General features: G+C 40.2%; 1 protein-coding gene across 1 annotated transcript in view; it reads right to left on the bottom strand.

Moving 5' to 3' along the window:
• The window catches only part of CUBN (cubilin), a 245,379-nt gene that overhangs the window by 15,091 nt on the left and 202,725 nt on the right, over positions 1–27,563 (bottom strand). Inside the window, exons 57-60 of the mRNA XM_003786786.2 lie at positions 24,769–24,969; positions 22,033–22,162; positions 20,386–20,603; positions 4,085–4,293 (exon numbers count right to left, since the gene is read on the bottom strand). Coding sequence (XP_003786834.1) covers positions 4,085–4,293; positions 20,386–20,603; positions 22,033–22,162; positions 24,769–24,969 — 758 coding nt within the window. The remainder of the gene's footprint in view (positions 1–4,084; positions 4,294–20,385; positions 20,604–22,032; positions 22,163–24,768; positions 24,970–27,563) is intronic.

The following is a 27,563-nucleotide window of genomic DNA, read 5'->3' as shown; positions in this document are numbered from 1 at the left end:
AAAAAAAAAAAAAAGAATGACATGCACGGCTTGGGTCACCCACTCCAGACTCTCTGATAGGCCTGAAGGCAAGGGTGAGAGAAAGGAGACGTGGGGAGGCCAGTGGACAAGCCATGACATAGGTTTTATGACAAGGAATTTGGATCCCATCCTACAAGAGTTATGAGATCTGATTTGGATTTTAAATACCTAAGTAGCAAAGGTGAGGGGAGGTTGAGGGAGAAGCCAGCGCTGGATAGAAGGAAATTACATACACGCCTGGCCTGGAGCTGGTGTTACATTAGTTTGTTCACTGTCATGATAAGGCTTCTCCTGAGCTGAAGTGGACAGCTTTGCATCCTCTAGACAGCTGACCTTGGCCCCTAGACACCTGTGTGTCAGAGCCAAGGCCTCCTCCATCTGTTCTCCTGTTTTCTGGTAACACTAAATCTCGGGGCGGTGGGGGGGGACTTTCTCAAGGGTGCCCTGCATAGGGCTGAGGAGGAGGAATCACACCCAAGCTGTAAATGACACTCCTAGGACCTGTCGATCACACACAGCTACATATTGCATGCTGGGAGCGTGTGGTTCCTGGAGTAACTGCCTTAGACCTGGAGCCTGAATTACATTCTAACTGTTGAAGATCAGAGTAACTATAGAGAAGAAAATCATGTGTTTTCTCTTTTCTCAACTTTTAAAAATCTTTAATAGTTTATGAAGTTTAATAGCTTCTAAATAAAGAAGATTTTAAAACTTTAATAGCTAAAGTTTCTGCTTAAGCTCCTGAAGGAACTGCACAGATAATTTAGTGATGCTCCTCTGAATTTTGTGGAGGATGACAAAGGGGAGTAAGTTGCCATTTATGGTCTAAATCCCAGCTCAGTCCTTCTGTCTAGAAAGCCTCTCTTGAACCCCAAGTGAAGTCCATGGGCCTCATCTGCCCCGCTTTTCTACGTCGCCCTCATTGATCATGTTTGCCGGGCTGTGTAACCACTGATTTGCTCACGTCTCCCACACTTCACTGACAGCTCCTTGAGGAGCCTGAGCTGCTCCAGATGTGTCTTTAACAGTCCATGTCAACAGTCAGGCATGTGGTCACACCCAGTCACTCTTTACAGAATGCATAGGATGTTGATTTCAGCAGTGACCACTCGTGGAATACTGTAACTACCACCCGTAGTTATTGTAATCACTCTCCAAGTCAACCCTTTCAGAAAGAAGAGCAATAGAATTATGGACCAGTGATTAAACTGGCATGATTCTACTTGTATGTCTACCTATAGGGTTGAATTAAATGAGCTTTTCCTAAGTTATTTGATTATAATCCCTAAGAAGCAATCTAAAAGGAATCAAATGTCTGATGTATCCCTGAGAATCTCTTTAATAAGATACTTCTAATCTTCACATTCCAAAGGCTGTTCTTTGATCTGCCAGTTTACCAGAAGCTAGAAAAGTTGCCAATCGAAGGAAATTGCTCTCGCAAGAGGGAAAAGAAGAATAGATCTGAACAGAATTTCTTCGGGGGAAGAGAAAAAGGACATCGTATTGTGAAGCTAGAAAACAACTCTTTGTCTTTGATGTTGCTGTTTCTGTCCTAATGACTTGAGGAAATTCAGACAATTACAATGATGTTATTAAATTACATCCCATAAAAACAGATCATGAGAGTAAATCCAATCAGCCCTCTTGGAAGGGTTAATATTCTGAATTAACAAAATGTGAATTTGTAATTATATCTATAAATCAACTATTTTTAATATTTTTAAGAATGGGAGAGTCCATAGTGCCCATGCCTATTTGGAATTACTCAAAAGAAGAAAACCAAATCATGGCGGGCACAGTTCTGAACATTCCCACGTGTTATTTTCTTCCTCAATAGGTACTATTATGTGATTTATTTTAATAGATGAAATGATGAAGATCAGGAATATTAGCAAATTTTCCTGGTAGCAAAAGTGGGTTTGAGTTGCCAGATGGTCTCTACAGCTTATTATTACCTTTCTGGAACACCAGGGGCGCAGTCTTGAACATAAGCCTTAGAGCAGCTCGGGCCGTTTGAGTCTGATTTCAGAAATGAAGCATTTAACTGAAATGCTGAAAGGACATCCTGTTGTCTCTAGTCTCTCATGAACTCCTCTGATCCAGCTACTGTGTGGACACTTTATTAAAACGCTTGCCGTCCAGGACCAGTTTGTTCTTCACCTGAACCTTTCTTGGCCTCTACTTGGCAATTTCATAGCACCGCTCTCCTATCCTTCCTGAAAGAATTTCCCCCCATGACTTCAGGGATACTGCGTGATACCTGCTTTTCACCTTTTTTCATCTGTGTTTGTTTTATTTTCCTACTTCTGATGTCCTCTCCAAGACGCTCCCTGGGTACCTTCCCTGGAGGTGAGACAGAGCCTGGCTGTCCAGTTCCTCGGGGACAGCCTCTAGGAAAGCATCGTTTCCCCGACCTGAGGAATCCCCTTTTCTCTGCCTCTTTGACGGTGGTGGCGCTGTCTTCCCTCTGCAGCTCTGCGCCATTCTCTGTCCTCCGCAGCCCCACGAGTCCATCACGGTTTCCTCCTGACACTGTTCTGGTCTCCTGGACTTGCTGTTTATCACGGTAAAAATCCATGTATATAATTAAGTGCTCAACTGTGGATTCCGTCTATGACTTTTCCTTTCCTTTCTTTTAAAGCCAAATTTCTTTAAAATTTACAACAATCCTAGAACTGAAAAGTTTCTGTTGTACCCACTAGGCCATCTCCACCCCGGCTGCCTCAGGGTGACCTCCCTCATCTCCCTGGAGCCCTTGGAGATGCCTCTCTTTCCAGTCCTCCCTAGATCTGAATCCAGGTTCTACTTCCTTAAATATGACCCTCATCAGACATCTCACTGGAAAATCTTCAACGACTCCCTCTTTTCATCTGTATAAAATCTAACATGCGTGTTACAACTTCTACACCTTTTCTCGATGTCCGCCTGACCTGGAATTCTCTGTTAGCTTGAATAAATCTCCCCTTGCTCTGTGAAGTCTTTCATGATCACCCCTGATTATCATTAACTTTTGTCCGCTTTAAACTCGCACATTGCTGCAGGCCTGTGTCTAATGCGCGAGTTAGCATTTAAATTATCCACCATCCTATTCACTGTGGACTTGAATGTGTCAGCCCCAATTTTCCAGTAAGACTTAGCTCCTCATGGACAGAAATGTTGCCATACTTTCGAGATTGAAGTAGTAAATGTTAACTGATGCTGCTTAACACTTACAATCTTAATTTATGTAGCCTCATAGGTACAGTAATTTAATGTTAGTCATTAAAAATTGAGCAGAAAAAGGTCAGGTACAGTGGCTCATGCCTGTAATTCTAGCCCTGAGAGAGGCTGAAGGGAGAGGATCACTTGAGGTCAGGAGTTTAGGAGTTTGAGATCAGCCTGAATAAGAGCCAGGCCCCATCTCTATAAAAAAATAGAAAAAAATTCAATTGGGTGTGGTGGCTCGTGCCTATAGTCCCAGCTACTCAGGAGGCTGAGGCAGGAGGATCACTTGATCTCAGGAGTTTGAGATTTCAGTGAATTATGATAACACCACTGTACTCTAGTCCAGGCAACACAGCAATTCTCTCTCTTTCTTATACACACACACAACTGAAAAGAAATGTTTCTTAATTTCCTTTTAGTGGGAGGGACTTCAGAACTAATATATTTTCCATACCTAAAGGTAATATGAGAAGTAAACCCATAAAGTTAAAAAACAGACCAAAAAAGAGATTTGATTTGCATCATAGACATTGTGATTTAGTTTAGGATTTTCCAAGGATCCTTTGAGTATTTCTCCCGTTAACAACCAACTTTCTCAGAGATCATCTCTGCGAAGCACTCATGAACAGGGGATCCCCATGCCAATGTCAGAAGCCATAAAATTTTTGAATCACCCCTATTAAAGGTTAATTTGATCTGTCTCACTATATGTATGGGGTACCATTGATGACCAGGTCATTTTCAGAAGCAGTAGTACCTGTCCCCACATCTTCCAGGACTCCCTATGTGGTATGAACTGGAATACGCTGTGTGACAGGCTGGGACTAGTAGACTAGGTTACACAATGGAGCAGCCCTACCTTTATGTAGTCAAAACGGCACAGTTTCATACTGCTTGCTGCCTCCAGAGCAAATGTACTGAAGGTGAGTTTAATCACTTTATTTACAGGTGCAGTTATGAACCAGATGCAGTTTAAACTGTTGTCGTATCTTCCATCCAAATCAGAATCAGGAGAAACAAAGGTTGTATTCGGAGCTGTCAGATAACCTCCGCATCCGTGCTGAGGCCCTGTGTTAAAACAGACGCGTTACTACGAAGACCAGACAGAACAGACCTTAGGTCATCAGGTTGTTCCCTGAGAGTCGTGGCTTCTGCAGGTGCTGTGTGGCTCCCCTTCCTCCCTCCAGCCTCAGCTGTCTCCTTCTCAGAGTTTCCGAGAGAAGTGGGGAACCACATTGAGTTCTAGGCACATTTTTGGAACCACCGAGGTTCTTTATTGAAGCTTTTATCTTGAGAAAATCTAATTTTATACCAAAGTAAGTATTTTACGAAATAAAACTGGTGGAAAATGTGAACATGTTTGACTTTTGTGTTTGACTTTTAGGAATGCTAACAGTTTGAAAACTGAATTTGTGAAGACTATACCCAAGAATATTAATTCCCAACAAATCTTTTATTTAAATCAGGGGTGTCCAGCCTGCAGCCCGGTGGCAGGCTGGTATTTTGAGGACTCTTTCTGCTTATCTGTGATGTCGAATATCACAAAAAGTATGCACAGGACCTTTTTCTTTTCTTTTCTGCTAAACAGCTTTCATTAATGTCTGTATATTTAATGTGGGGCACAAGATCACTTCTATTCTTCAATGTGTAGAGAAAACAAAATGTCAGATGCCCTGAGTAGTCTGCTAGAAAGAGGCTGAGTCCCTATGACGTCCCCCTCTTCATTTGACAATTTTTATCCTCCAATAAAGAGGAAACTGAAGAAATAAACAAAACTTCATTAGAGAAACATGTCTACTTTGAGATAAATATTCTATAAATAAAAATACAAAAAAGGAATAAAGGCTAATCCCAAGATGGTTAAATGGTCTACTGTTTAAAAAAAAAATATAGAACAAAATCTTTAGAACGCAGGATTTAGTTCTGTCCGTTTCCACAACCCAAGACGAAGCCTCAGAAGGAAGAAGAGCATAAAAGGAAGAAGACGTCTGGACAATTTCAGAAGAAACAGTGAGGATGAATCAAGCTCACAATAGACCTAGAAGGAATAGGGATTACATTAGTGTAAAAAATGCTGTTGACAAAACTTGCATTTGTTACCAATTCCAAAGTTAAATTTTAGTGGCATCAGTCTTTTGCTTATTTGCCTCATTTCATTTTTTTTTTTTTTTTTTTGCTAATGGTGAAAGGATTGCTTTTAACCTTAGGAGGAACTAAGATGTTATACTTGGATGTTGGCAGGAAATACAAGCAATGGCAGCCACCCCCAACTGGATGGTGAGAGGTGCGTTATCCCACAGGCCAGGCTTCCCCAGCCACAGCTCCTAAGTCAGGAACGACTAGAGCATATTTGCACTGTCAGACATTTCCTGGAGTTGAAGTGCTTCCAAAGACCCAGGGCTATATCCACAGATAGCACCTAGGACAAAACTATTCTGAAACCTAAGCAGCACGTCACAGCACACTACATGCTGACAATGACTCCGGTCATCTGGGACAGGCCTGCAGACTGAAGGGAGGTGGACTTTGAGCAGCTTCATTCCACCGGGGACTGATTGCTAATTAAGTAAACCACATAAGCTTATTGACAAGTGTATCAGGGAAGAACAATTACTTAGGGTATGAATGAACTGGTAAACTGATTAAATATTGTTTCAATATTCAAGGAGATACATTTAGCATTGAAGTGGGAAAAGATCAGTGACAATCCGTTAGAAGTGGTGAGACAGAAACCCGTAAGGGTGACACCATTTACCCTTACACAATTTAGGTTCCATAAATGAGGCAGAAATGTCTTCTGTAAGAAGTTTGGGCTACGAGGATCTCGAATGTTCCAGGGAGGAGGCGACATTTGATCTAGGTCTTAAAGGATAGACAGGGTAAGAGCATGTAGAAATGGAATAGGTATTGGCAATTCTGGCTGAAAGAACCTCATGATCAAAGGTTAAACGGACAAGAATGCACGGAAAAGCATGATTCTGTTTGAGAAAACAATAGGGCACATGAAGAGAATGAGGAGAACTAAGACTGGGAAAGTAGGACAGGCTCTTCTATGGACGGCCTGATTATAGAGAGTAACGTTTAGACTTGGTTCTATGAATGATGGGGGTCCACTGGAAAGGTTTTGGTCAGAGGAGTGGTAGGATCAGACTGGAGTTTCTAATCAAGTCTTATTGAAAAGTTTATCTGGTGGCAGCATTTTACAAGTAAGAGACAGGCTTAGGGGAGATGGGGCCAGAGAAGAGGATGGTGTCTCTGTATGAGACAGGGGAAGCCGGGGGCGATGAGGAGGAAGGGGTCTGTACACAGGGCAGTGATCTTCTGGGCACTATCCTATTAGTACATCAGCTTCACAAACTACATGTTATTTTAATATTTTAGTCTATATATTTTATCTTTACTTATTAATCATTACTAAGATAATAAGGGCTATTAATTGATCTTGGGCACAGTGAATACCATTACACACATTTACATAAAGTACTTCTACTGGTAACGCCATAAGGCAGACACGGCCTTGTTCCAGGGAACCCCAGAACAAAAATGCTGAAATTATTAGAGTGTGCTGTCCTGAATTGAGTGATAGATTGGTTGATTTTTTGTTTGTTTGTTTTTATTTATTTTGCAGTTTTTGGCTGGGGCTGGGTTTGAACCCACCACCTCTGGCATATGGGGCTGGCACCCTACTCCTCCGAGCCACAGCACCGCACCTGTTTTTATTTTTTTTGAAGCGGGATCTCATGTAGCCTAGGCTGGCTTCAAACTCTTGGGAGCTCAAGCAATCCTCCTGCCTCAGCCTCCTGAGTAGCTGGGATTGCAGGTGCGTACCACTGCTTCCGGCTTAATTGGCTGATCTTTAGTCCTCTTTATAGCACACTAGACTAGAGTTTATTTTTCTGTGCACTTGGTGTTAGGGTTGGTTATATGACTTGCTTTTAGACAGTGAGTATTAGTGGTCATCAAGAAGGCAGATCCCTTAACTGTGGGGGGTTTTTCTTGTTTTTTTTTTTTTTTGCCAGGCCATATGTGCTCCTATGATCTGCTAAGAGATCCTGCCCTGAGTAACTTTGGTTGCTGGACCAAAGAGAAAGTGAATTCATATGGAGCAGATTTGACCCCAGCCTCAACTTGAGAGCAGAGCGCAAACCACCTGCAACCTGGAACTGAGACCAGCAAGCCGCGCTTTTATTACAAGCCACTGAATTTTGAATGGTTGGTTATACACATACGACACTATCGTGGCAATAGTGGACTCATACACACATGAAAAACGTGTTTGAAGTATCAAACTATACTGGAGCACCCTGCTTAATTCACAGCAAAAAGACGCAGAGAAAAAGGAAAATGGATTGTCTAATGATAATCTTGGCCAGAAGAGTCAAATAATTGAGGTGAACTCATACGAGTATAGGAGTGAATGGGCGTTTGTGTACCGCAGGAAAAGCAGCTGCTCTAATTCCCTCACTTTAGCGTTTACTATAATTGCTCTGTGCTTCTGCTTCTCCTGTGGCCCAAAGTTAATGTAGGTGTATCTGTCTTTGAGAACAGTAGAGAGGTCGCTATTAACAGGAGAAGGGTTCTTTACCAAAAAGTGCTGTTCCCACACTACTAATTCCCTATTTCAGTGGTGGAAGACCACAGTGTAAATAACTCGTGACTATCAAATACAGTCCTATACGTCTGAAAAGAATATATATTTACTGTCTCGATATTTTGATTGCCTTTTTTTTTCTTTTATTCCTTAAGACCTCTTAAACTTGCTATTTTTAGCACTGTAAATCCGTCATCTTCCTCACTATGGCACATTTTTCAGCCATCCAGACAGCTCCTCCATCAGTACCTGCTCCATCGGTCAGGCAGTGTAGAGCCACTCTCTAACACACCTGTCCCTGAGAACAAATGTGACTCTACCTTTCTTCTCTACATTGGAAACATCTCTCACACACAAAAAGCTATTGCTTTAGAGAAAGAAAATGTTTTGTCTAAAGAAATATTGGGCCTGTAATCCCATAGTAAGCAGTGAGATCCAGGCCCAGATCTACTTAATTAAAAATCAGTAACTGAATCCTGGATTCTTTCCTGCTAATGATTAAGCGTCAGAGTGAAGCTCAAGCCAGGATCAATCTGATAAAGGAAGAAAAATGGGTTATTATCTAAGACGACACATCTTGAGAGCTTTAATGGAGTTGGATAAATGCATTTTTAATATCATTATTATGAGAACTGACATTTTTGTGGCTGACATTTTGTTGAGGTCTTCTGGACAGCATCGCTACCCGTCTCTGGGTAACCACCACTTAGAAGGTGAACTGTTAGCCGTCCTCACAGATAGAGATCAACCTGAATTCAGGCATTGTCCTGTTTCCCAGAGAGCCATCTGTAGTTTCAGGCTGTGGTTGAAGGAAGCAGCAGTAAAGTGCAGGATACAAATGCATTTAAACCTGGTGCCTTGAGGAAAGGGGCACATCCTTTCAACCACATAGGGGAGCAGGGCTCAATCTCAATAATCCTTTTCTGGAATAAACCTTACTATGGTTTTCAAAGTTATCATTCTACAATTGCCACAGAGCAGTGTATTCATTTTAAAAATTCAACTAGGTTTCAGATGAAACTATTTTGTCTTTTCCTTTAAAAGTAAATAGTTTTCATTATTCTACTCCTTAACTTCTAATGTGTACAATATTTTAGGCATAATGTTTAGTGTGCAACAAAAAAATCCAAATGGTTTTTGTCACATGAAGCTTTTTTGTTTTGTTTTTAGTCACTTGAATCCATTTGACTTACTTTAGATATCCTAGTTTAAGACCTGGCATAATTTAACCAAGAATTTGTATGTACGTCTGGTAATATTGGGAAAGGATAAAACTAGAATCCTAAAGGAATGGTTATTTACTAAAGAAAACGTAGTTGCAGCAGCTAGTCAGCAGCTACAGTCAGTATAAAGAACAGGATAAGGAGAATTTTGTCGTCACCTTTTAATTTATTTTGCATTAGTTAGCTACCACTGAAAACACCTTATGCATGTATCATGAGTTCCAGAGCATTTCATGAGAATCAAAATTTTGAATAGAATTTCTTTTTTTTTTTTTTGAGACAGAGCCTCAAGCTGTCCCCCTGGGTAGAGTGCCATGGCATTACAGCTCACAGCAACCTCCAACTCCTGGGCTCAAGCGAGTCTCCTGCCTCCGCCTCCCAAGTAGCTGGGACCACAGGTGCCCGCCACAACGCCTGGCTATTTTTTGGTTGCAGCCATCATTGTTGTTTGGCGGGTCCGGGCTGGGGATTCAAACCCACCACTTTAGGTGTACGTGGCTGGCGCCTTAGCCGGTTGAGCTATAGGCGCCGAGCCTGAATAGAATTTCTTAAGCAGAATGATACGACCGCATCAATTGATGCTGAAAAGCATTTGACAAAACCTAACACATACTCATATTTGTGCTTAAAAACTCTGAGAAAAGTAAGAATAAAAGGAAAATGTCTCAACTTGATAAAAAGTGGAGAAATCTATAAACACGCATAGCTCACAGTATACTGAATGATGAAAAACAAAATACTTTTCCCTAAGATCAGGAATCAGACAAGGATGTTCGTGCCATGCCCCTCAGAGTCAGATCAGCATAGTATGAGAATTCTTGCCAGGATTAGGGAAGAAAAGAAATATACAGACTAGAAAGGAAGAAATAAAACTGCCACCACCTGCAGATGACATCACTACCCATTTAGAAAATCTCCGGGGATATAGAAAGCTATTCTTAGAGTGTGTTCAGTAAAAACCCGGGATAAGAAAACAATACATACAAATCAGTCATACGTCTATATACCAACCATCAACATGGTGGCATCAATTTTTAAAAAAGCATAATACTATTTATATTACTATAAATAATATTTCCAAAGAAATGGAAATACTCAAGAAGTCCCTAATAGATTGAGATTCCTGGATTGGGAAAGCCCAACATAGCAAAGGCATCAATTCTCCCCAGATGGAGGCATAGGTTTAACACAGTTCCTATTAAAACCCCAACAAGATTTTTTCACAAATATGAAAAAAGCTTAAAATTTGTATAGAAAGGCTCAGGCCTTCAAATAGCAAAATGATCTTGACAAAGAAAAATGAAGTGGGAGGAAACACTTCGTCTGATACTAAGACTCAATGTGTAGCCATAGTAACCAAGACACTGTGATATGGGTGGGGATCAGACATGGAGGTCAGTGGAACAGGAGAGAGAACCCAGGAACAGACCCACATGAACACGACCATCTGATTTTCTTTCTTTCTTTTTTTTCTTTTTACAAAGACGCCAATGCAATTCAGTAGAGGAGGGTAATCTTTTCAGCAGGTGGTGCTAAAGCTGGTGGACGTCAGAGGCAAAAAAATTAACTTCAACCTAAACCTTGTACCTTTAATAAACACTAACTCACAAATGGATCATAGGGACAAATGAAAAATGCAAAACCGTGAAGCTTTTAGAATAAAATAGTAAAAGTCTTTGAGACCTTGGGGAAGGCAAAAAATTTTTAGACATGATACCATGACTGTAAAAGAAAAAACTGATAAATTGCATTTCCTCAACATTAAAAACTTTTGTTCTATGAGAGGCCTTGTCAAGAGGATAAAAAGGCAGTATATGGACTGGGAAAAAATGTTTGCAAACCACATCTCTGACAAAGGACTATATTGAGAATAGATAAGGAACTTTCACAACTAACAGCAGAAGAACAAACAATCCAGTTAGAAAATGGGCAAAAGATATAAACTGATACTTCACCAAAGAGGAGAGATGTACAGATGACAAAAAAAAAAAAAAAAGTACGTGGAAATGGTTCATCATTGGGAAAATGCAAATTAAAACCACAATGAAATACTAATACGACCTAAAGGAATGTCTAAAATATGATTAAATAACAAAAACAACAGTGACAGATCATTATATAATACTCTACAACTGGATGGCCATGGCAGGGGTCCCCAGTTACAGAGAGCACTTTTTTTTTTTTTAAAGTGAGAGGATTTATTGAAAAGAAAGGAAAGAGGAAAGCAGCCTCTGGCACATCAGAGCAGGTCCCGAGCCCGAGAGCAATGACTTTCTAACCAAAATAATTCAAGGCAGAAGATAATGGTATAGCATCTTGAAGTGCTGGATGAAAATAAATACCAAACTAGAATTCTATATTCAGAGAAAATATCCCAAAAAATCAAGGCATTTTCAATAAAACAAAAACCAAGAAATCTTTTCACCAGATCTATAACAGAAACACAAGCCAGGCACTGTGGTTCATGCCTATAATTCCAGCACTTGGGGAGGCCAAGTGAGGAAGATTGCTTGAGGCTGAGAGTTTAAGACCAGCCTGGACAAAATAGTGAAACCTCCATCTCTACAAAATAAACTTTTTAAATGAGCCAGGCACAGTGGCTCACGCCTGTATTCTTAGCTCCTTGGGCCCCTGAGCTGGGAGGATTGCTTAACTGAAGAGTTAGAGGTCACAAGAGCAAGGCATGTTCGCAGTACTTCACTCCCGCCTGGGCAACAGAACAAGACCTGGGGCCCAATCTCAAAATGAACAAACAGAAAAATAAAAGAAGAACAAGAAACACAAAAGGAAGGACAAAAGGTAGTTCTTCAAAAAGAAATAAATTAATACCATGTGGAAGCACAGAAATTCAGGAAAGAAAGACAAATAATAGCGATGATAAATATACATCATTAATAACTGCACAAAACAATAAAACTGTTTTGTGCAATTAAATACATTTAAATTAAATTAATTAAAATTAAAGTAATTGACATATATGTACAGCAGAAAGCACAAAGGAGGTAAAAGGATTATAAAATGTTCTAAGGGGCTTGGCGCCCATAGCACAGGGGTTACGGTGATAGCCACATACATTGAGGGTGGCAGGTTTGAACCTGGCCCAAGCCAGCTAAACAACAACAACTGCAACAAAAAAATAGCTGGGCATTGTGCCGGGTGCCTGTAGCTGCAGATACTTGGGAAGCTGAGGCAGAAGTGCTTAAGCCCAAGAGTTGGAGGTTGCTGTGAGCTGTGATGTAACAGCACTCTACTGAGGATGACACAGTGAGACTCTGTCTCAAAAAAAAAAATATGCTAAGGGTTTTGCACTGATCATAACATGGTCAAAGTACTAATTTTTAATTATATTCTAATTACAGGATGATTACAGTAATCTCTAAGGTAACCATTAAAAGGAGAGTAAGAGAATATATAAATAATAATTTAAAAATGAGAGTGATAAAGAAGGGATCAGTTTTAATCCAGCAAGAAAGGAGAGTTAGAGGAACATAAGAGGTGAGGCAAAGAATACAAATACCACAAAGGTCTAATTACATCTAACAATGTGAGTAATTATACTAGGTATAAAAACACTAAATTCTTCAACTGAAAGGCAAAGCAAAACAAAACCCAAACATATTCTTCAGGAGGGAGAAAGGTTGAAACAGAAGGTGTTAAAAAATACGCTATGAAAATTCAAACCAAGAAAAATGCCATGGAAGAACGCTAATTCCAAACAAGTAGAAGTTCAGGGAGGAAGTGGCACTTATACATTTAAAATTATTGTATCTTAGTGGTGGATTGACTCATGTCATTATGCTATGACCTTTTTTGAGGCTTCTAGTGATTGGAGGTTTGTTAAGAAACTTTAATCCATAGGATTAGATGTTTGCAGCAACGTAGACATAGCTTAAATTCTACAGAATTCACTAATTCTATAAATTCACTAATTTATACCATGTAAAATTCAGGATACATTAATATGCAGAAACACTAGCTAAAGGAAGTATCATCTTACTCGACACTGATGATTGTGAAATCAAAAGTTACATAAAATTTTGGAAACGTTCTGTTTAGAGAGACAAGATTATCTTGGCGCCTTAGCTCAGTGCCTAGGGCGCCAGCCACATACATCAGAGCTGGCAAGTTTGACCCCAGCCCCGGCCTGCTGAACAACAATGACAACTACAACCAAAAAATAGCTGGGCGTTATGGTGGGAGCCTGTAGTCCCAGCTACTTGGGAGGCTGAGGCAAGAGAATCACTTCAGCCCAAGAGTTGGAGGTTGCTGTGAGTTGTGACACCACTGCACTCTACTGAGGGCAACATAGTGAGACTCAGTCTCAAAGAAAGAAAGAAAGAAAAGAAAAAGAGAGCAAGATTAATAGCAATGGGCTATTTAGTAAACATAAAACAGGTTCTTCTATCAAAGATGTGGAATTTATAAATGAGAACAAATATTTAATACTCTTAAAACAATTATTCAAACAAGGAAATGAATTGTTTTATTGTTGTTGACATATTTATCCATTGTACTATTGACATTTCAACTTGTATTACTCTGGGCAGTGTTACTTAGTGGGGACAGGAATTAATTTCACATTTCTGCTCGAGACTTGCTGGAGACTTAATTTCTTTGTGACTTACTTCCCTGAGTTGTAAACTTAACTATCTGATAGCCATATCAATCAGATGCATTATAAAAATAAATGTCCAAATCCCTCCGTTTTCTTAGACTCCTGTTGTAAGGGATTTTTTGAAGTTGGAGGCCTTTGTTTATGGATAAGGAATTCTTCTTATATGAAAATTTATTACCCTTTCATTCCAATACAGTTAAGCTCTACAAAACTGTCATGATTCCTTACTATTAGTTTGGCTGTAGTTGTCATCGTTGTTTAGCAGGCCGGGGCTGGGGACGAACCCACCAGCTCTGGTGTATGTGGCTGGCGCCCTGGTGTATGTTGCACAGGTAACAAAAAAGATGTGACATTTGCCTTCAACAATGTTGCAAAGCTAATGGGCTTTCACTTCATATATGTATTATGTGTACACACACTGTCTATATATATTTATGTTACTTATAAATGTTAATAGCATTATATTATATAAATTATATTATACATCTCATATATATTACATTGATAATATTTATAAGTTTTTGGTATTCATTATTCATATAACTAATAAATAAGTTATAAATATATATGATAAAACATAAGATATATTTGTGAAGGATATATGAAGACTGTCTAATACTCGTATAACATAAACATAATTATACTATATTATAGTATTAATAGTTAGTATAGGTTATTAAAAATTATTTTCCTTTCCTAAAGGAAAGGAAGAGACAGTGACTGCTGTAGTTAGGCAAGATATTAACACAGTAATTGTATATTTGGGACTAGGTATACATTGGCATGGCACTATTAAAAAGATAGGAGTGGAGAGAGGTATCTTTATTCTCAAGAAAGAAAAGTTATTACTTGCCTTTTAGAAAACTCAACCCCCCTGGCTCTCTCTTCATCCCTGGGTATTTTTTTATCAATTGCCACAGAGGCAATGTCGGCTGATAAGAAAAATTGTGCATTTGGGAGAGGGTCAAACCTAGTTCAAAGCTTGGCTTTACTTCTTATAAACCCTTTGTCTGCAAATAAATTACTTAATCTCTTAAATTCTTCCTTCCTCTTTTGTAAACTGGGGTAAATCCTGTCTCCCAGAGCGGTTAGAAGGATTAGATGGAGTAATCTGCGTCCGGCAGCTCAGGCTATGTCTGCACAGAGTACAGGACAAAAGATTGTCATCACGCCCCGGGGACTCTGTGACAAGTCTTCACCTGCGAGTGAGCAGAAGGTTAAAAGACTTTTCATGTATTGGAACAAGGAGAGAACACTGTCCCCTAGCCCTAATACTCTTTCATTTCTGAACAGTTCATCTATAACCATAGAAGGTTCTTAAATTTTTTAGCCCTGACTGTTATATTGTGTTTTTATAGTCCTGGAAACACCACATCAAAACCAAGGAGGATGATTATTACCATTGCAATCTACAGCTGCAACTTAACCCAAACATTTTGTGGCTTAGTTTATGCAGGGTAATTGCTTCCTAGCTCTTGTTCACATGAATATCTTTCAAAATATCATCTTATAATTTACTATTAACTCAATTTTATCACTTAGTTTGGTCTCCACAATATCGTCTGGGTTTATTTTTCCCAAGGAAATCCCTGCCCTTCAAGACCAGAGCAATAATCTGGTTATCTGGGGGAGAAGCGGAGCAGAAACTCTGATGTTGGACTGTGTGTATTAAAATCCTTTCCTTTCTTTTCGATGATTTGGAATTTAACTACAGTCTACTTGCTTTTGTAAGATTTTGGTGAACTAAGCATTTGTTGGGTTCTTTATCCCATTCCCACATTCTCAGCTTAGCAAGAAGCCTTTCACGGTAAAATCCACAAAGAATAACCCGCAGATAACCTTCTCTTTGGCCTCATCCCCCAAGGGACGGCTATAATCACCAGTAAAAGTTTCAAGGCTTAAAAGGGGCGGAAATAGGTTTAGTCGAGAGTTTTCTTTAAATGGGTTTAGGGTTTCGGCTCATCCCATTCTTGGACTTCATCAGAGGGAGCAAAGGACATCAGGAAACCAGACAAAGAACATTCCTCGCTGGCTTTGGAGCACCATCCCCAATTTCTAAACTGAGACTTATCTGAGTGCTGATTTATCAAATCATTCAAGTTCTAATTCAGCTATCTCACTGCGTTCGTACTGCTCACGGTAATGTGGGTTGGCGTGTTGTATCGGCTGCAAAGAGGCATCTAGAGACACAATACGTGCCTCTTTTTAATCGAATGTTTTAAAGTTCATTATTTTATTTTTATTAATTTATTTTAGCTACAGGATTTTAGAATTCCTCTCCGAGATGAAACTTAACACCAAAACTGTGGAAATTAAAAATAACTAGAAGCTGAAGTCTAATTTGATGTTAGATTTTCCTCTATTTGCTGTGACCATATTTTCTTTCTCGGCCTTTCCCGTTTCCTTTTCCTTCTTTTCTTTTACAGGAGAACCTTTTTCATCTCCCTCAACTTCCTCCTGCCACTCCCCACTGTTTCCGTTGAGACATTTTTCCAGATCTTAAAGTAACAAGGAAAAACTCATAGGCCAAACACACACGGATCAAATATCAAGTCTGATCCAGTGTTTCTAATGCTGTGAGGGTGAGTGACCTGATTGACTTCTCTGAGTAACAGCTTTACTCTGTGAGCCATGATTGAATTTGGAGAATGAAGTGAATTTAGATATAATCTAATGTATCAAATATGGTACATGTTATATTTCAAAATATAATTTGGAGGTAGGCATAATTTAGCCATTTATTCTCTAATTCACCCATATAGCCAGTAGTGATGGGCTAAAAATTACATGTGAGGGCTCTGCAAGGCTTAAGGATTTAATTAGAACTTAGCTTTGATTTCAGATTTAGGTTAGAAAATGTACTTCAGAATTGGATGGTCAGATGTCAGTGCAAGGAGGGTAAGAAAGAACAAGAAATCATTGTAGCATGAAGTGGTTCTGTTGAGAAGGATGATCTCTGCCCTCCACTCTCAGCCACCCTTTACCTTCCAAATACAGCAGAGAGGGTCTTAGAACCTTAGAAATTTGAGACTTCAATCTTTCTAGTACAGAAAGTCCTTCTCTTTGGCAATTAAGGTGATTTGCAGGAATTATCTGCTTCATCCCTAACACATTTTTAAGAGATAGACTATGGAAATATTTCAAATTGATCTTTCTTTGGGTAAAAATTGAGTTCAGAAAAATTATAGGGCTTTTCTAGAGCCATAGTACCTGGCAGCGACACAATGAATCAGTTGGATCGTGGCCATCTGCTTCCCGGCCTGCAGTTCTTCTCCTCTGGCCGTATTTCCACCTTTGTTGGACTGTGATTCATTGCCCTTACTAGACATGGGCTTTCGTGTTTTTGCCTTGTCTCGCAGCAAAGGGCTCTGAGTTGGACCTCAACGTCACCTGACTCATTCTCCATATGGCAAATAAGCAGGTGGAGGAAGACAGACAGTGACCTTGTCCTCAGCATATGAGGGCTGGGAGCTCTGAGTGGTGTTTCCAGCTACTGCTGTCACTTGTGTCTGACCTTGACGTGTTCCCCAGGGACACAGCCTTGTCCTCCTGAGATGTGCTGCCCTGTGTGTGTGTGAGGAGAGGGGGACACCTTCCTCTCTCCCTATCCACTAACTAATTTAAATGCCCAGAAACCTCATGCCTGGTTGGGCCCAGTTCCATTGCAGAGAGAATGTCCACTTCAGCCAGATCCACAGAACCAGTGGCCCTCCAAACTGCACGGGAGCACAGAAGTCACTGACAAACTAATAGAAGTTACGAGCTTGGTCCAGAAAAATGTGCACATTTGCAGAGAATTTTGGAGTTTCACAGATGCCTGAAGCCAGTAGGATCGCTTCGCTTGTTGTCGGCTAGTCAGGATCAATTATTTATATAGTGTGGGAGCACAGCAGAAGGAGGCAGATGAACTGGCCTTGCAGTTGGAGAGCAGCTCCGGAGTACTGCTTGCCACATTTGCTTTTTCCTTACCTTAAATTTTATGCACATGAGTCTCCCACAGTAAAATTTCCATGAAAAAAGGGGAGCCCATTTCACTACCTATTTAGTAATTAGGAAGTGGGGGAGATTTCCCTCAAGTCTGTTCTGAATTAGTAGCAATACAAATATAAAAAACACACAAGAAGTTAACCCCTAAATCTCATAATTAAGTACTCTGGCTCCTTATTGACTTCTAAACAATTAAAGCAGATGTACATCAAAATTCCCAAATGGATACTCTAAACAGCAAATGTGCAAAACTACTTAGTGGTTTAGTTAGGATTTCAACAGAAAGGTTGCAGACGAAAATGGCCTCCTTTTCACATTAATTATTTACTCAGTGAAGAAACTGTTTCTGGGCTGAACTGAAAGATCTGGATACGATAATTCACTGTCTGGTCCACAGAGTTGCTTTCCCTCTGTTTAGAGGAAAGGCAGGTGGATTTCAATAGATGAGAGAGAGGTGAATGGTGAGAGAGATGGAGAGCGGTGAGTAGTGTACCCTATTAGCCAAGTCTGTTTTTATCCAGATCTACAACTGCAAGATTCTACAAACCCTATAACCAAGGCTGTCCTTATCATTCCCTCTTCTCTTCCTCACCACAACAACAAAAGAACAAACAAAATTTAAAAGTCGTGCAGAATGATCAGCAAACTTACAGATATGGTCTTCAAAGTTTTGTAAGACCTCTACAATACAAAATTATAATACCCGGTGTTCATTTAAAAATCACCACAAGTATGCAGTTAAAATGATGACTTCTAAGTATTTCCCCCGGGTCAATGGCATTTATGCAGATAAAAAGGAGATAAAAGTCATCCGCATGAAAGACAGTGGTAGCGTGACCCTGGCAAGCAATCAAATCCCATTTTTGCGTTCCCTGCTTAAACCTTCTCTCACGCTGTGGCCAGAGGAAAACAGCAAGTTACGGTGACAGTTGAGTGACCCACACATGGACAATGCCCTGGACGTGTTAAGTTTTTTCCTTCTGTAAAATCACAGAAAGTCTAAAAGCGTCTCCTTGGTAGCTCAGAAAAGTATAGTTAATGAGGCCAGGGAACCCTGCCTAACTTGGGGAGATTCATGCTGATGACAGCAGGCAAGAGAGCTGTAAGACAACTACTGCAATGGTCCTGTGAGAAAAGATTAGGAAGAAGAGAAAGAAACAACTTGAAAGCAAGGACCAGAGCAAACGCCAACATATGCCATTTGTTCTAAAGTCTGTGCTGAAGGTAAGAATAGATACGCTTTTTTGTGCAAAAACATCTCCAAAGGGGAGATTAATTTTTCTTTCAAAATCCCCTTCTGTGTTACATGCAAACACAATTCTATTAAGCCAATACTCTCCATCCGCCCAAGAGACTTGTTTTCAGGTTATTGTTGAGACAGTAAGTAGGGGAGGTGGTTTCTGGAAACCATTTGTCGTGAGGTTTGCAGCTTATTGGGAAGCCTTCAAGACGCAAGTGTTTAACTGCTTCCTTCAAGAAATGCACACCCACAGGAAATCACATACTGAGTGGAAAGACATTGCAGGGAAGCTCCGTTTTGTGTCAGAGAAATGAAGACTGCCCCCACACTAGGGGACAGAGATGAAGACAGACTTTGAAAAGTAAAGTTACCCTTGTTATTATAGAAAAATGCCCGGGTCTTTCTGAGTCTTCACGGAGTATGGGATTTTGTCTGGAGAGCTGTTAGTGTTTAGGACATCAGTGACATCTATATTCAAATGTAAGAATCAAAACACTTTCCAGAGTCAAATATTACTCATCTTAGACCATGCTACTGATGCTGTTGGTATAAACAAGCGATTATCTTTTATAGTAAATGATTCAAAGTTCTGAGTTAAGTTGATATTGATAATTACTTCTCACGTGCAGTGTTTGGTATTGACGATGATTTCTCCCACACAGGGGGAGTAAACTGGGGCAGCATTTCCAATTTACCCTCACACCTAGCTCTACTACTGCCTTGGGACGACTCCAGCCACTATCCCCAGCCCAAATTGCTTCTCAAGCTTCAGTTTGCAACTAAACATCTCCATTTCCATACCTCTCAGGTCCTCCAACCTGAAACATAACATTTTCCCCCCCAAATCTGCACCAATATCCAACAAATTACCCATAGAAAATCTTCAGCTCCCATCCTCATGCGATATATCATCAAGTTCCAAACACTGGCTGCTCAATGGGTTCTACCTTGTATCTCTGAGATTTTCTACACTTTCTCCATCTCTAGTTCTTCTGTGTTAGCTCAAGTCTTTGGCATTTCCCATTAGGGTTTCTAACCAGCTTCTTCCTTCTCAGGTTGTAAGGTGCTCAAGCCACTACCAAAACGATCTTTTGACAGTCAAGTCTGCCCATGTGATTTTTACTTAAAATTCTCCAAGATCATTCCCACTTTACAGATAAAGTTAGCACAGGAAAATGGGTCTTTCTTCTTGAGCTGACCCTTGGCTGGCTTTAGGTTCCATTTCTACCAGTTGTCAGGGGATAATATGAGCCCCAGGCCTCAGGTGAGGGTGGTCATCTGGGCAGCTTTTGGCTTTATATGCTAGGGAGGTATACATTCATTGAAGGACATTTTTAAAAAAAATCAATAAATGGCATATATCATTTTTGAAACCAAGACTTTATGTGGCAAATTCCTCTAAGCTTAAATAAAAAGCAACTATAGTCAGGTGGGGGGACAGTAAATAGAGCAGAAAGGTAATAGGCATGCATGAAAAATATATCTCTATGTCCAGAATTCTTACCTAATGTCTGCCGGAAAGAGATCTTCCAGCCTCTTGCTGTTTGAAATGAATCTGTCTTGAACACCAGGAGCACAGTGTTACCGCTGCTCTTAACATTCGGTGGCTTCTTGGAGCCACAGAATTTGCCAAGAAGAGGATCACTGGTGTTGGAACCATCGTAAATCTCCAGGTAGTCGTGGGAGCAGGAGATGGAGGGAACCACATCAAAATCATTGAATCTGTGAAATATACCCCGTTAATACCAAAACTCTCCATTTGGACTTCCATTGTTAAAAAACAAAAAGAAAGAAGATGACCTGGCGAAACCGAACAGCAGATGATCTGAGCTTCCCTTGATAGGAAATATTAAAAACGAGAAATTATTTTGCTAATCAAGTCAAAAGTTTGGATGAAATCTTTTTAGTAACTACGACACAATATGCTAAAAACTGTGATCCCAGCTGGGGATGTAAGGATTCGTAAGATACAGTCCTACTCTTGAAGGAGTTTATAGTCTAGGACAGTTAAAGTCCATTTGAGATCAAGTTTTGACAAATTGAATGAGTATTTATTATTCCAGCAACACTTTAGATTTTTAGTATCATTACAAACATAGTGTTTCCTCTTCCCTTGTTATTTTACGGGGTGAAGTGGCACTGGTGCTCTTGTCTTTGCTTGTGGGAAGCGTGCTACAGGGACGGGACAAGAAATACTGGCCTTAGAATCATAGCACCATTCTCGTTCTCACAGGCTCTTACTTCCCTCTTTTCAAGTGGAGTTTATAGTAAGGTTAAGTGAACCATCTATGAAAACTAAACCAGGCTATCTGGCATGCAGTAGAATGCTTGAAAAATGAAGTTTGATGATGATGACTTTGAAAATCAAGAATATGAAACAAATCATGTCTCAATAGAAAAGAATAAACAAAATTCTATTGAGTCTCACTTAGTGCTCTAACAAGAAATTCCCAGTTAAGATGCTGTGGTCATCATGGGGACATCCCCACACAGCCCGAGCTCTCTGTCTTCCCAGTGCCTGCCCTTATGTACACACTCTGAGGCTTGGTGTGGCTGTGGGACTTGTTTCAGCCAAGGAAATGTCAACAGATAGATATACATTATTCTATGGCGGAGGTTTTACAAACTACAACTCTCTCTGCCACACATTGCTTTCCCTCTGCAGTGGTGATCATGGAAATGAGTGCAGAGGTGAAGCTTCCAGCAGCCCAGGCTGCTGCGTGACCGTGATGAGCAGAGCTTCCTTGCTGGGCAGCAGGGAATATACTGGTACAGCTGAGACACGCTCTGAGTTAAGCTGCTATGCACTGCCCAAATCTTAACTGCTTTCTCTCGCCCCTCCTGCCCTCTATGATTTCAAGGTGGGCCTGTCACTAGCAACCCATTCCATAAAGCTTTTTCTGCAACTGTTAGAAATTCAGAATGACTGCTTTAGCTGGTGGAGTGCCTCTTCTCCCCTTCGTCATACTGGTTTATGTGGAACGCAGGAGGCCCATCTCCCGGGTTACACTGTCATAGCAACCTCCCTTCTCCTTCCTCTAATTTCCTTATAGCCCACCAATTACAATCAGAGCTCTCTGTCAGTAAAGGATTATCTTTTCTGTAAATAAAAGCTGAAATGATTTTTGTAAGAAAGCAAATAGTTACTTACTTGAGCTGCATCACTTTGTCATCGCTCGCGAGGATGGTGTACAAGCAGTACATATCATTTGGGTAGTTTGAATAGGAATAGGCAGGGCTCTTGATGATTCCGGACGAGAAGTTGAACACACCACCACAGGCTAAGACAGAGGCAGAATATGCAGAGAACGGTTGTCATTCGCAGCACGGAAAAATGATTTTGAGGTAGATATTCTCTACTACTGGACATTTTTTCCCTTAGAGAGATAATAGTCATTTTTCTTAAAGTCACTTAACCTTTCTTCATTGTGTTTACAAATAATTCTGATTTTTCCCCACTGGGTAAGAAAAAAAAGACAGCAAGGGAGTTCCAACAGGGAGGAACGTTTTCAGACACACCCTGAAAGGAATAAATCTGAATGGCCGGAGGGATGATAAGGAGAGAACATTTCACGTCTCGCGGGGCGGGGGGTAACTGTCCCTTTCCTCTGTTTACTTGACAGCTTCAGAGAGAGGTGAGAGCAGGAACTGGAAGTCTGAGGAAGGCAGGCAGAAGCCGAAGTTCTTTCTGGGCACCCAGATCCAGGAAAGACGATGATCTAGAAATCTGAAATACCTCGGATTCAAGGCTCCTCTGTCAGGGATACAATATTATGAGATGAAATACCGGAAATCATTTCTGGAACTTTCCAGTTTGGTTCCTTCTGAGGACTTACATGGATAGCCCTTCAGTCTTATGGATCTGTGATTAGTTGTGACTAGTAAGGACAATACTTGCACCAATCGGTGCCATTGCTCCTTGGTGAAGTCCCCTCCCAGATGCCAGCAGGTAACAGCCCAGAACCCCTAGTTATACTCATTAGTCAGGAAACTACAGCCATAAAAAGATAATAAAACCATACCATAAACAATATGGAATTATTAGTTTTGCTTGGGCTTACCCATAGGAAGATTGGATTGTGTCACCTAATGATCATGCTTACTGCGGTGAGGAAGGCCTATGTTTATTTATTTTTGTGATTCTAAAATCATGATGGGGTTAGCTTTCTTTTCTTTTCTTTTTTTTTTTTTTTTTTTTGAGACAGAGTCTCAAGCTGGGTATAGTGGCATGGCGTTATAGCTCACAGCAACCTCCAACTCCTGGGCTCAAGCGATCCTCTTACCTCGGTTTTTCTATTTTTAGTAGAGATGGGGTCTCACTTTTTCTCTGGCTGGTCTTGAACCCATGAGCTCAAGCAATCCACCTGCCTCGGCCTCCCAGAGTGCTAGGATACAGGTGTGAGCCACCGTGCCCAGCCTAGGGTAGCATATTTTGATAGTATTTCTATAGCATATGCACTATCACTGGGTATGTTCTACTTCACATCTCTCAGAAATGAAAAACAAATTGTGGCTTCCATTTGAGGTTCTTTGTTTATTTATGGGTTTTTGTCTCAGCTGAGCCTACTTGGTGGGGAGAACTCTTGTGTACATGTCTGTATGTATATGCATAGGACCCTGGGTACATCTGCAGCAAATTAAATATCACATTTGGGTAGCAACTATTTCCTTTTGCTTTCTACACAATTGTGTGGTCTCCAAGTTCCTCAAGGCCTAAATAACTCCCACCTTTGTCCATTGTCAGACTTTGAAGTCTTAATATCAACCACACTCTTCAAGGGAGACTCTCAGAGGCCATATACTTCACCTTGCAAACTGTGTTTTAGAAAAGTGGGGGGTTAAGGAGAAAAAGAAGGTAAAGCAGAAGTTTCACTCTCCAGAGCAGCAGTTGCACCAAAAGAACACAATGAATCAATCATTGCCTCCATTCAGCTAGAGGAGGGAGGGGAGACCTTCGCTGCTCAGCTGCATTCAGCCTGTGTCAGCAGAGCCCCCAAACCATCTAACCACACTCTACAAATGGTGGGAGTAAGGATTCAGAGAGCATCTAATGTGAACAAATTAGGAAGGCCTTTTTCTTAAGTAAATTAGTGTCTGAGGGTCTTCCCTGTAGATGGGAGTAGTAATTTATTTGCAGAGAAACCATTTAACTTTCTACCTTTAGCAATGGGTTTGGTTAAAGAGAATGAAGCCAAGAAAAAGTTGACAAGATTTGTGTGCCCGTTTGACTGAAGTCAAGATACCATGGGGAAAACACTGTCAGCAAACTAACCACACAGGAGGGAAAAAGGCTATTCAAGGCAGGGAAATGGGATGTCATTTTCTTGGTAGCCACAAAGATCTTTGTCCAGTCCGTGGCTTGTCTTTTCTCTTTGCCTTTGATAAAGAAAATTTGTAAATTAGAGCATAACTGAATATTCCAATCTTTTCTTTTTCTTTAGGGCTTTTTCTTTTACATTAAAAAAATCCTTTTCTATTGGATCGTGAAGCTATTCTCTTATATTCATTCTAAATTTATAAAATATTAATTTTCATATTAGCAAAGTGACTTCGGAAGAAAATAGGGATCTGGATAATTCTGGCCAAAAGTTACCTTTGTGTTGGGTATGAATAACTGAAGACAGCAGGAATGTTCATTTTAAATTAAATTATAAAATAAACCTCAACTCGCCATTTGATATTCAGAGTAGTTCTAGCCAAAGTTCATGAAAAAGGTCCCTTTTTGTTTTTTAGGGAAAAATGCCCAAGTGTTTTTGTATCATGCACTTAATTGACAATTTTCTTTCCTTAAAGTCTCTAAATCTTCAAGTTGGTGACGTATGAAAACTTTGTGTAAATTACTCAAGAAAGAAAGAAAATGCCAAACTCCAGCACTGCGTCTACTCACGGGTGATCCTATAGGAAAACTTGAATCCGTAGTCTGTGATTTGTGCATTGGAGTAGAAGTTGAGTAGCATTGGCCCAACCACGGTGACAGGAGCCAGCCTCTCAGCACCACACACGGTCACGAACGGGGTGGATGCCAAGCTCAAACCCCGGATAATGTGCACACCGTCATTGTCACAGCTTCCTGTCACGGCTGAACGAGCTGTGCAAAGCACGGAACAACCAGAATTACGATCAGAAACGACACTGACGATTAATGCTTAAACATAGACACAAAAATGCAATGACAATTCCCCCCGCTATTATGAAAATCAAAATGAGAATCAACAGATATTTGTTTCCAGATGAAGAGATGTTTGCCCTGATTATGAAACAAGGGCAGGTGTGAGAAAACAGGTAAAACTTCACAGCAGACACATTCCACTTTGAAATAATTCAGAACTTTCTTCCTTTAATTCAGGAGAGCATTTTCCTTATCAGGGGACATTCTGTAGTATCTGAAGATGTTTGTTGCTGTTGCTGTTGGGAGTGGGGAGCGAGTAGAGACCATGGAAGCTTCTAGATACACTGCAGAGCGCAGGGCAGCTCCTGCATCCTTGCCCTCCCATACAAAATACTGCCCGGCTCAAAATCTCAGTAACACTGCTACTGAGAAAACTTGCTCCAAGCTTATGTATAGATAAGGGTCTCCTCTGTTAAAAGGAACAACGAACGCCTGTGCAACAATTTGGATGGAACTGGAGACCATTATCTTAAGTGAAATATCTCAAGAATGGAAAAACAAACACTAAGGTACTCTCGAATCATTTGAACTCACTGATGGGCACAAACATGGCAACAGAAAAAAGTAAACATCGCTGGAAATCAAGAAGAGGAAAGAGGTAGGAGGGGAGGGGTGACACCTGCCTACCAGGTACATGAACACTATTCGGGGGATGGGCACACTTGTGGCCCTGACTAAAGCATTATAAAGGCTATCCATGTAACAAAAACATTTGCAAACCCTTAATACTTTAAAACAAAAGAATAAATTTAAAAAAAAAGAAAAAGGGACTCCTACCATGGAGAGATTATTAGATAGATATTCCTTATTGTCTACTGATCAACCATATTAAATGTTTACTCAAACAATATTAGCTTAAGAGTTTAGTGATTATAAAAAGATATATCCCTGTTTTAATTTCTAATTATAAAGCAAATATATACTCTCACCTCTCCATCCCCAAATTAAAACATAAACAAGAAACCAAAAGGTCTTTCACAAGGTATCCAGTCATTTTTTTATAGGTTACTCTATACTGTTGAAATGTTAGTTGGGATTGTACTGAGCACAACCTTTTGCAACCTAATTTTTATCAGTATAAAATAATACACATTATGCATCTTTATGTGATTAAATTGCAACTTACAGATATGCCATTCTGTGTTCAGTCAACCCCCTATTGCTTGATAATCCTATATTCTCCACATTTTCTGTGACTAAAAATATTGTTGAAACAAGCATTTCTATACATACATTATGAGGAAGTTTTCACTATTAAGTTTTTATTTATTTGTTTATTTGAGACAGAGTCTCACTCTGTTGCCGTGGGTAGAGTGCCATGACATCATTGTAACTCACAGCAATCTCAAATTCTTGGGTTCAAGCAATATAGGCACCCATCCCAATGCCTGGCTAGTTTTTCTATTTTTAGTAGAGATGGGATCTCACTCTTTCTCAGGGTGGTCCCAAACTCCTGAGCTCAAGTGATCCACCCGCCACAGGCTCCTCAAGTGCTGGGATTACAGGTGTGAGCACCACACTCAACCCTAAAATAAGTTGTTATAAGTTGAATTACTGGTACTAAGGTGAGATTCTTTTCCACATTTATCAAATAACCCTTCAGACAGTCCCACAGCATTTTATGTATTTGATATTCTTCCCATTTCTAACTGTCATTATCCCACAGGGGAACTCAGTACCCATAAAGACTCACTCTCAATCTCACTCTCCTTCTTTCTGGCACCCCCAGCCCTAGGCAACCATTAATCTATTTTCTGTCTCTATGGATTTGTCTATTTTAGATATTTCACATAAGTATTATACAATACAGTATGTGACCCTTTGTGACTGGCGACTTTTACTTAACATAATGTTTTTGAGGTTGGTCTGTGTTTTAGCAGATATGCATCTCCTATTCCTCTTCCTGGCTGAACAGTGTTCCATGCTATGGATGTACCTTACCACCCTGGTTCATCCCATTCATCAGTTGTGAACACTTGGTTTGTCCCTATCTTTGGCTATTATGGATAATGCTGCTATGAGCATATGTACAGTTTTTGTGTAGACATATGTTTTTGATTCTTTTGGCTATATAATTAGGTGTGGGATTTACTGGTTCAAATATTAGGTATGGATCTAGTTCTATAAGACACTGTCAATCAGTTCTTCAAAGTGGTTCCATCAGTGTACAGTCTCGCCAGGAATGCATGAGACTCCCAGCTGCTCTGCATGCTTGTCAACATTTGGTATTGTCAGTCTTTTTAATTTTAGCCACTCTGGGGTGTGTTACATGATACCTCACTGTGATATTTAGTTTGCATTGTTCTGATGATTAGTGATGTGGAATATTTCCTCCATTCTCACTTAGATGCAACAGCAAAAAATTTTTATTTCATGTAGATGCCGATTCAAATGTCTAACTAACTCACCCCAGCATACAAAGGCAACTACCCTACAGTAGTAAGAGGAACAACCTTGGGGTGAGGTTCACCTTGGAGTAGCATAGATAAGAACAGAAACACAAGTAAAGTAAA

This window comes from Otolemur garnettii, unplaced genomic scaffold (assembly GCF_000181295.1).
Source record: "Otolemur garnettii isolate 467f Iridium unplaced genomic scaffold, OtoGar3 scaffold00019, whole genome shotgun sequence".
NCBI lineage: Eukaryota > Metazoa > Chordata > Mammalia > Primates > Galagidae > Otolemur > Otolemur garnettii.
The sequence above is the reverse complement of the archived record's forward strand: the minus strand, read 5'-3'. Positions and strand labels throughout refer to the sequence as shown.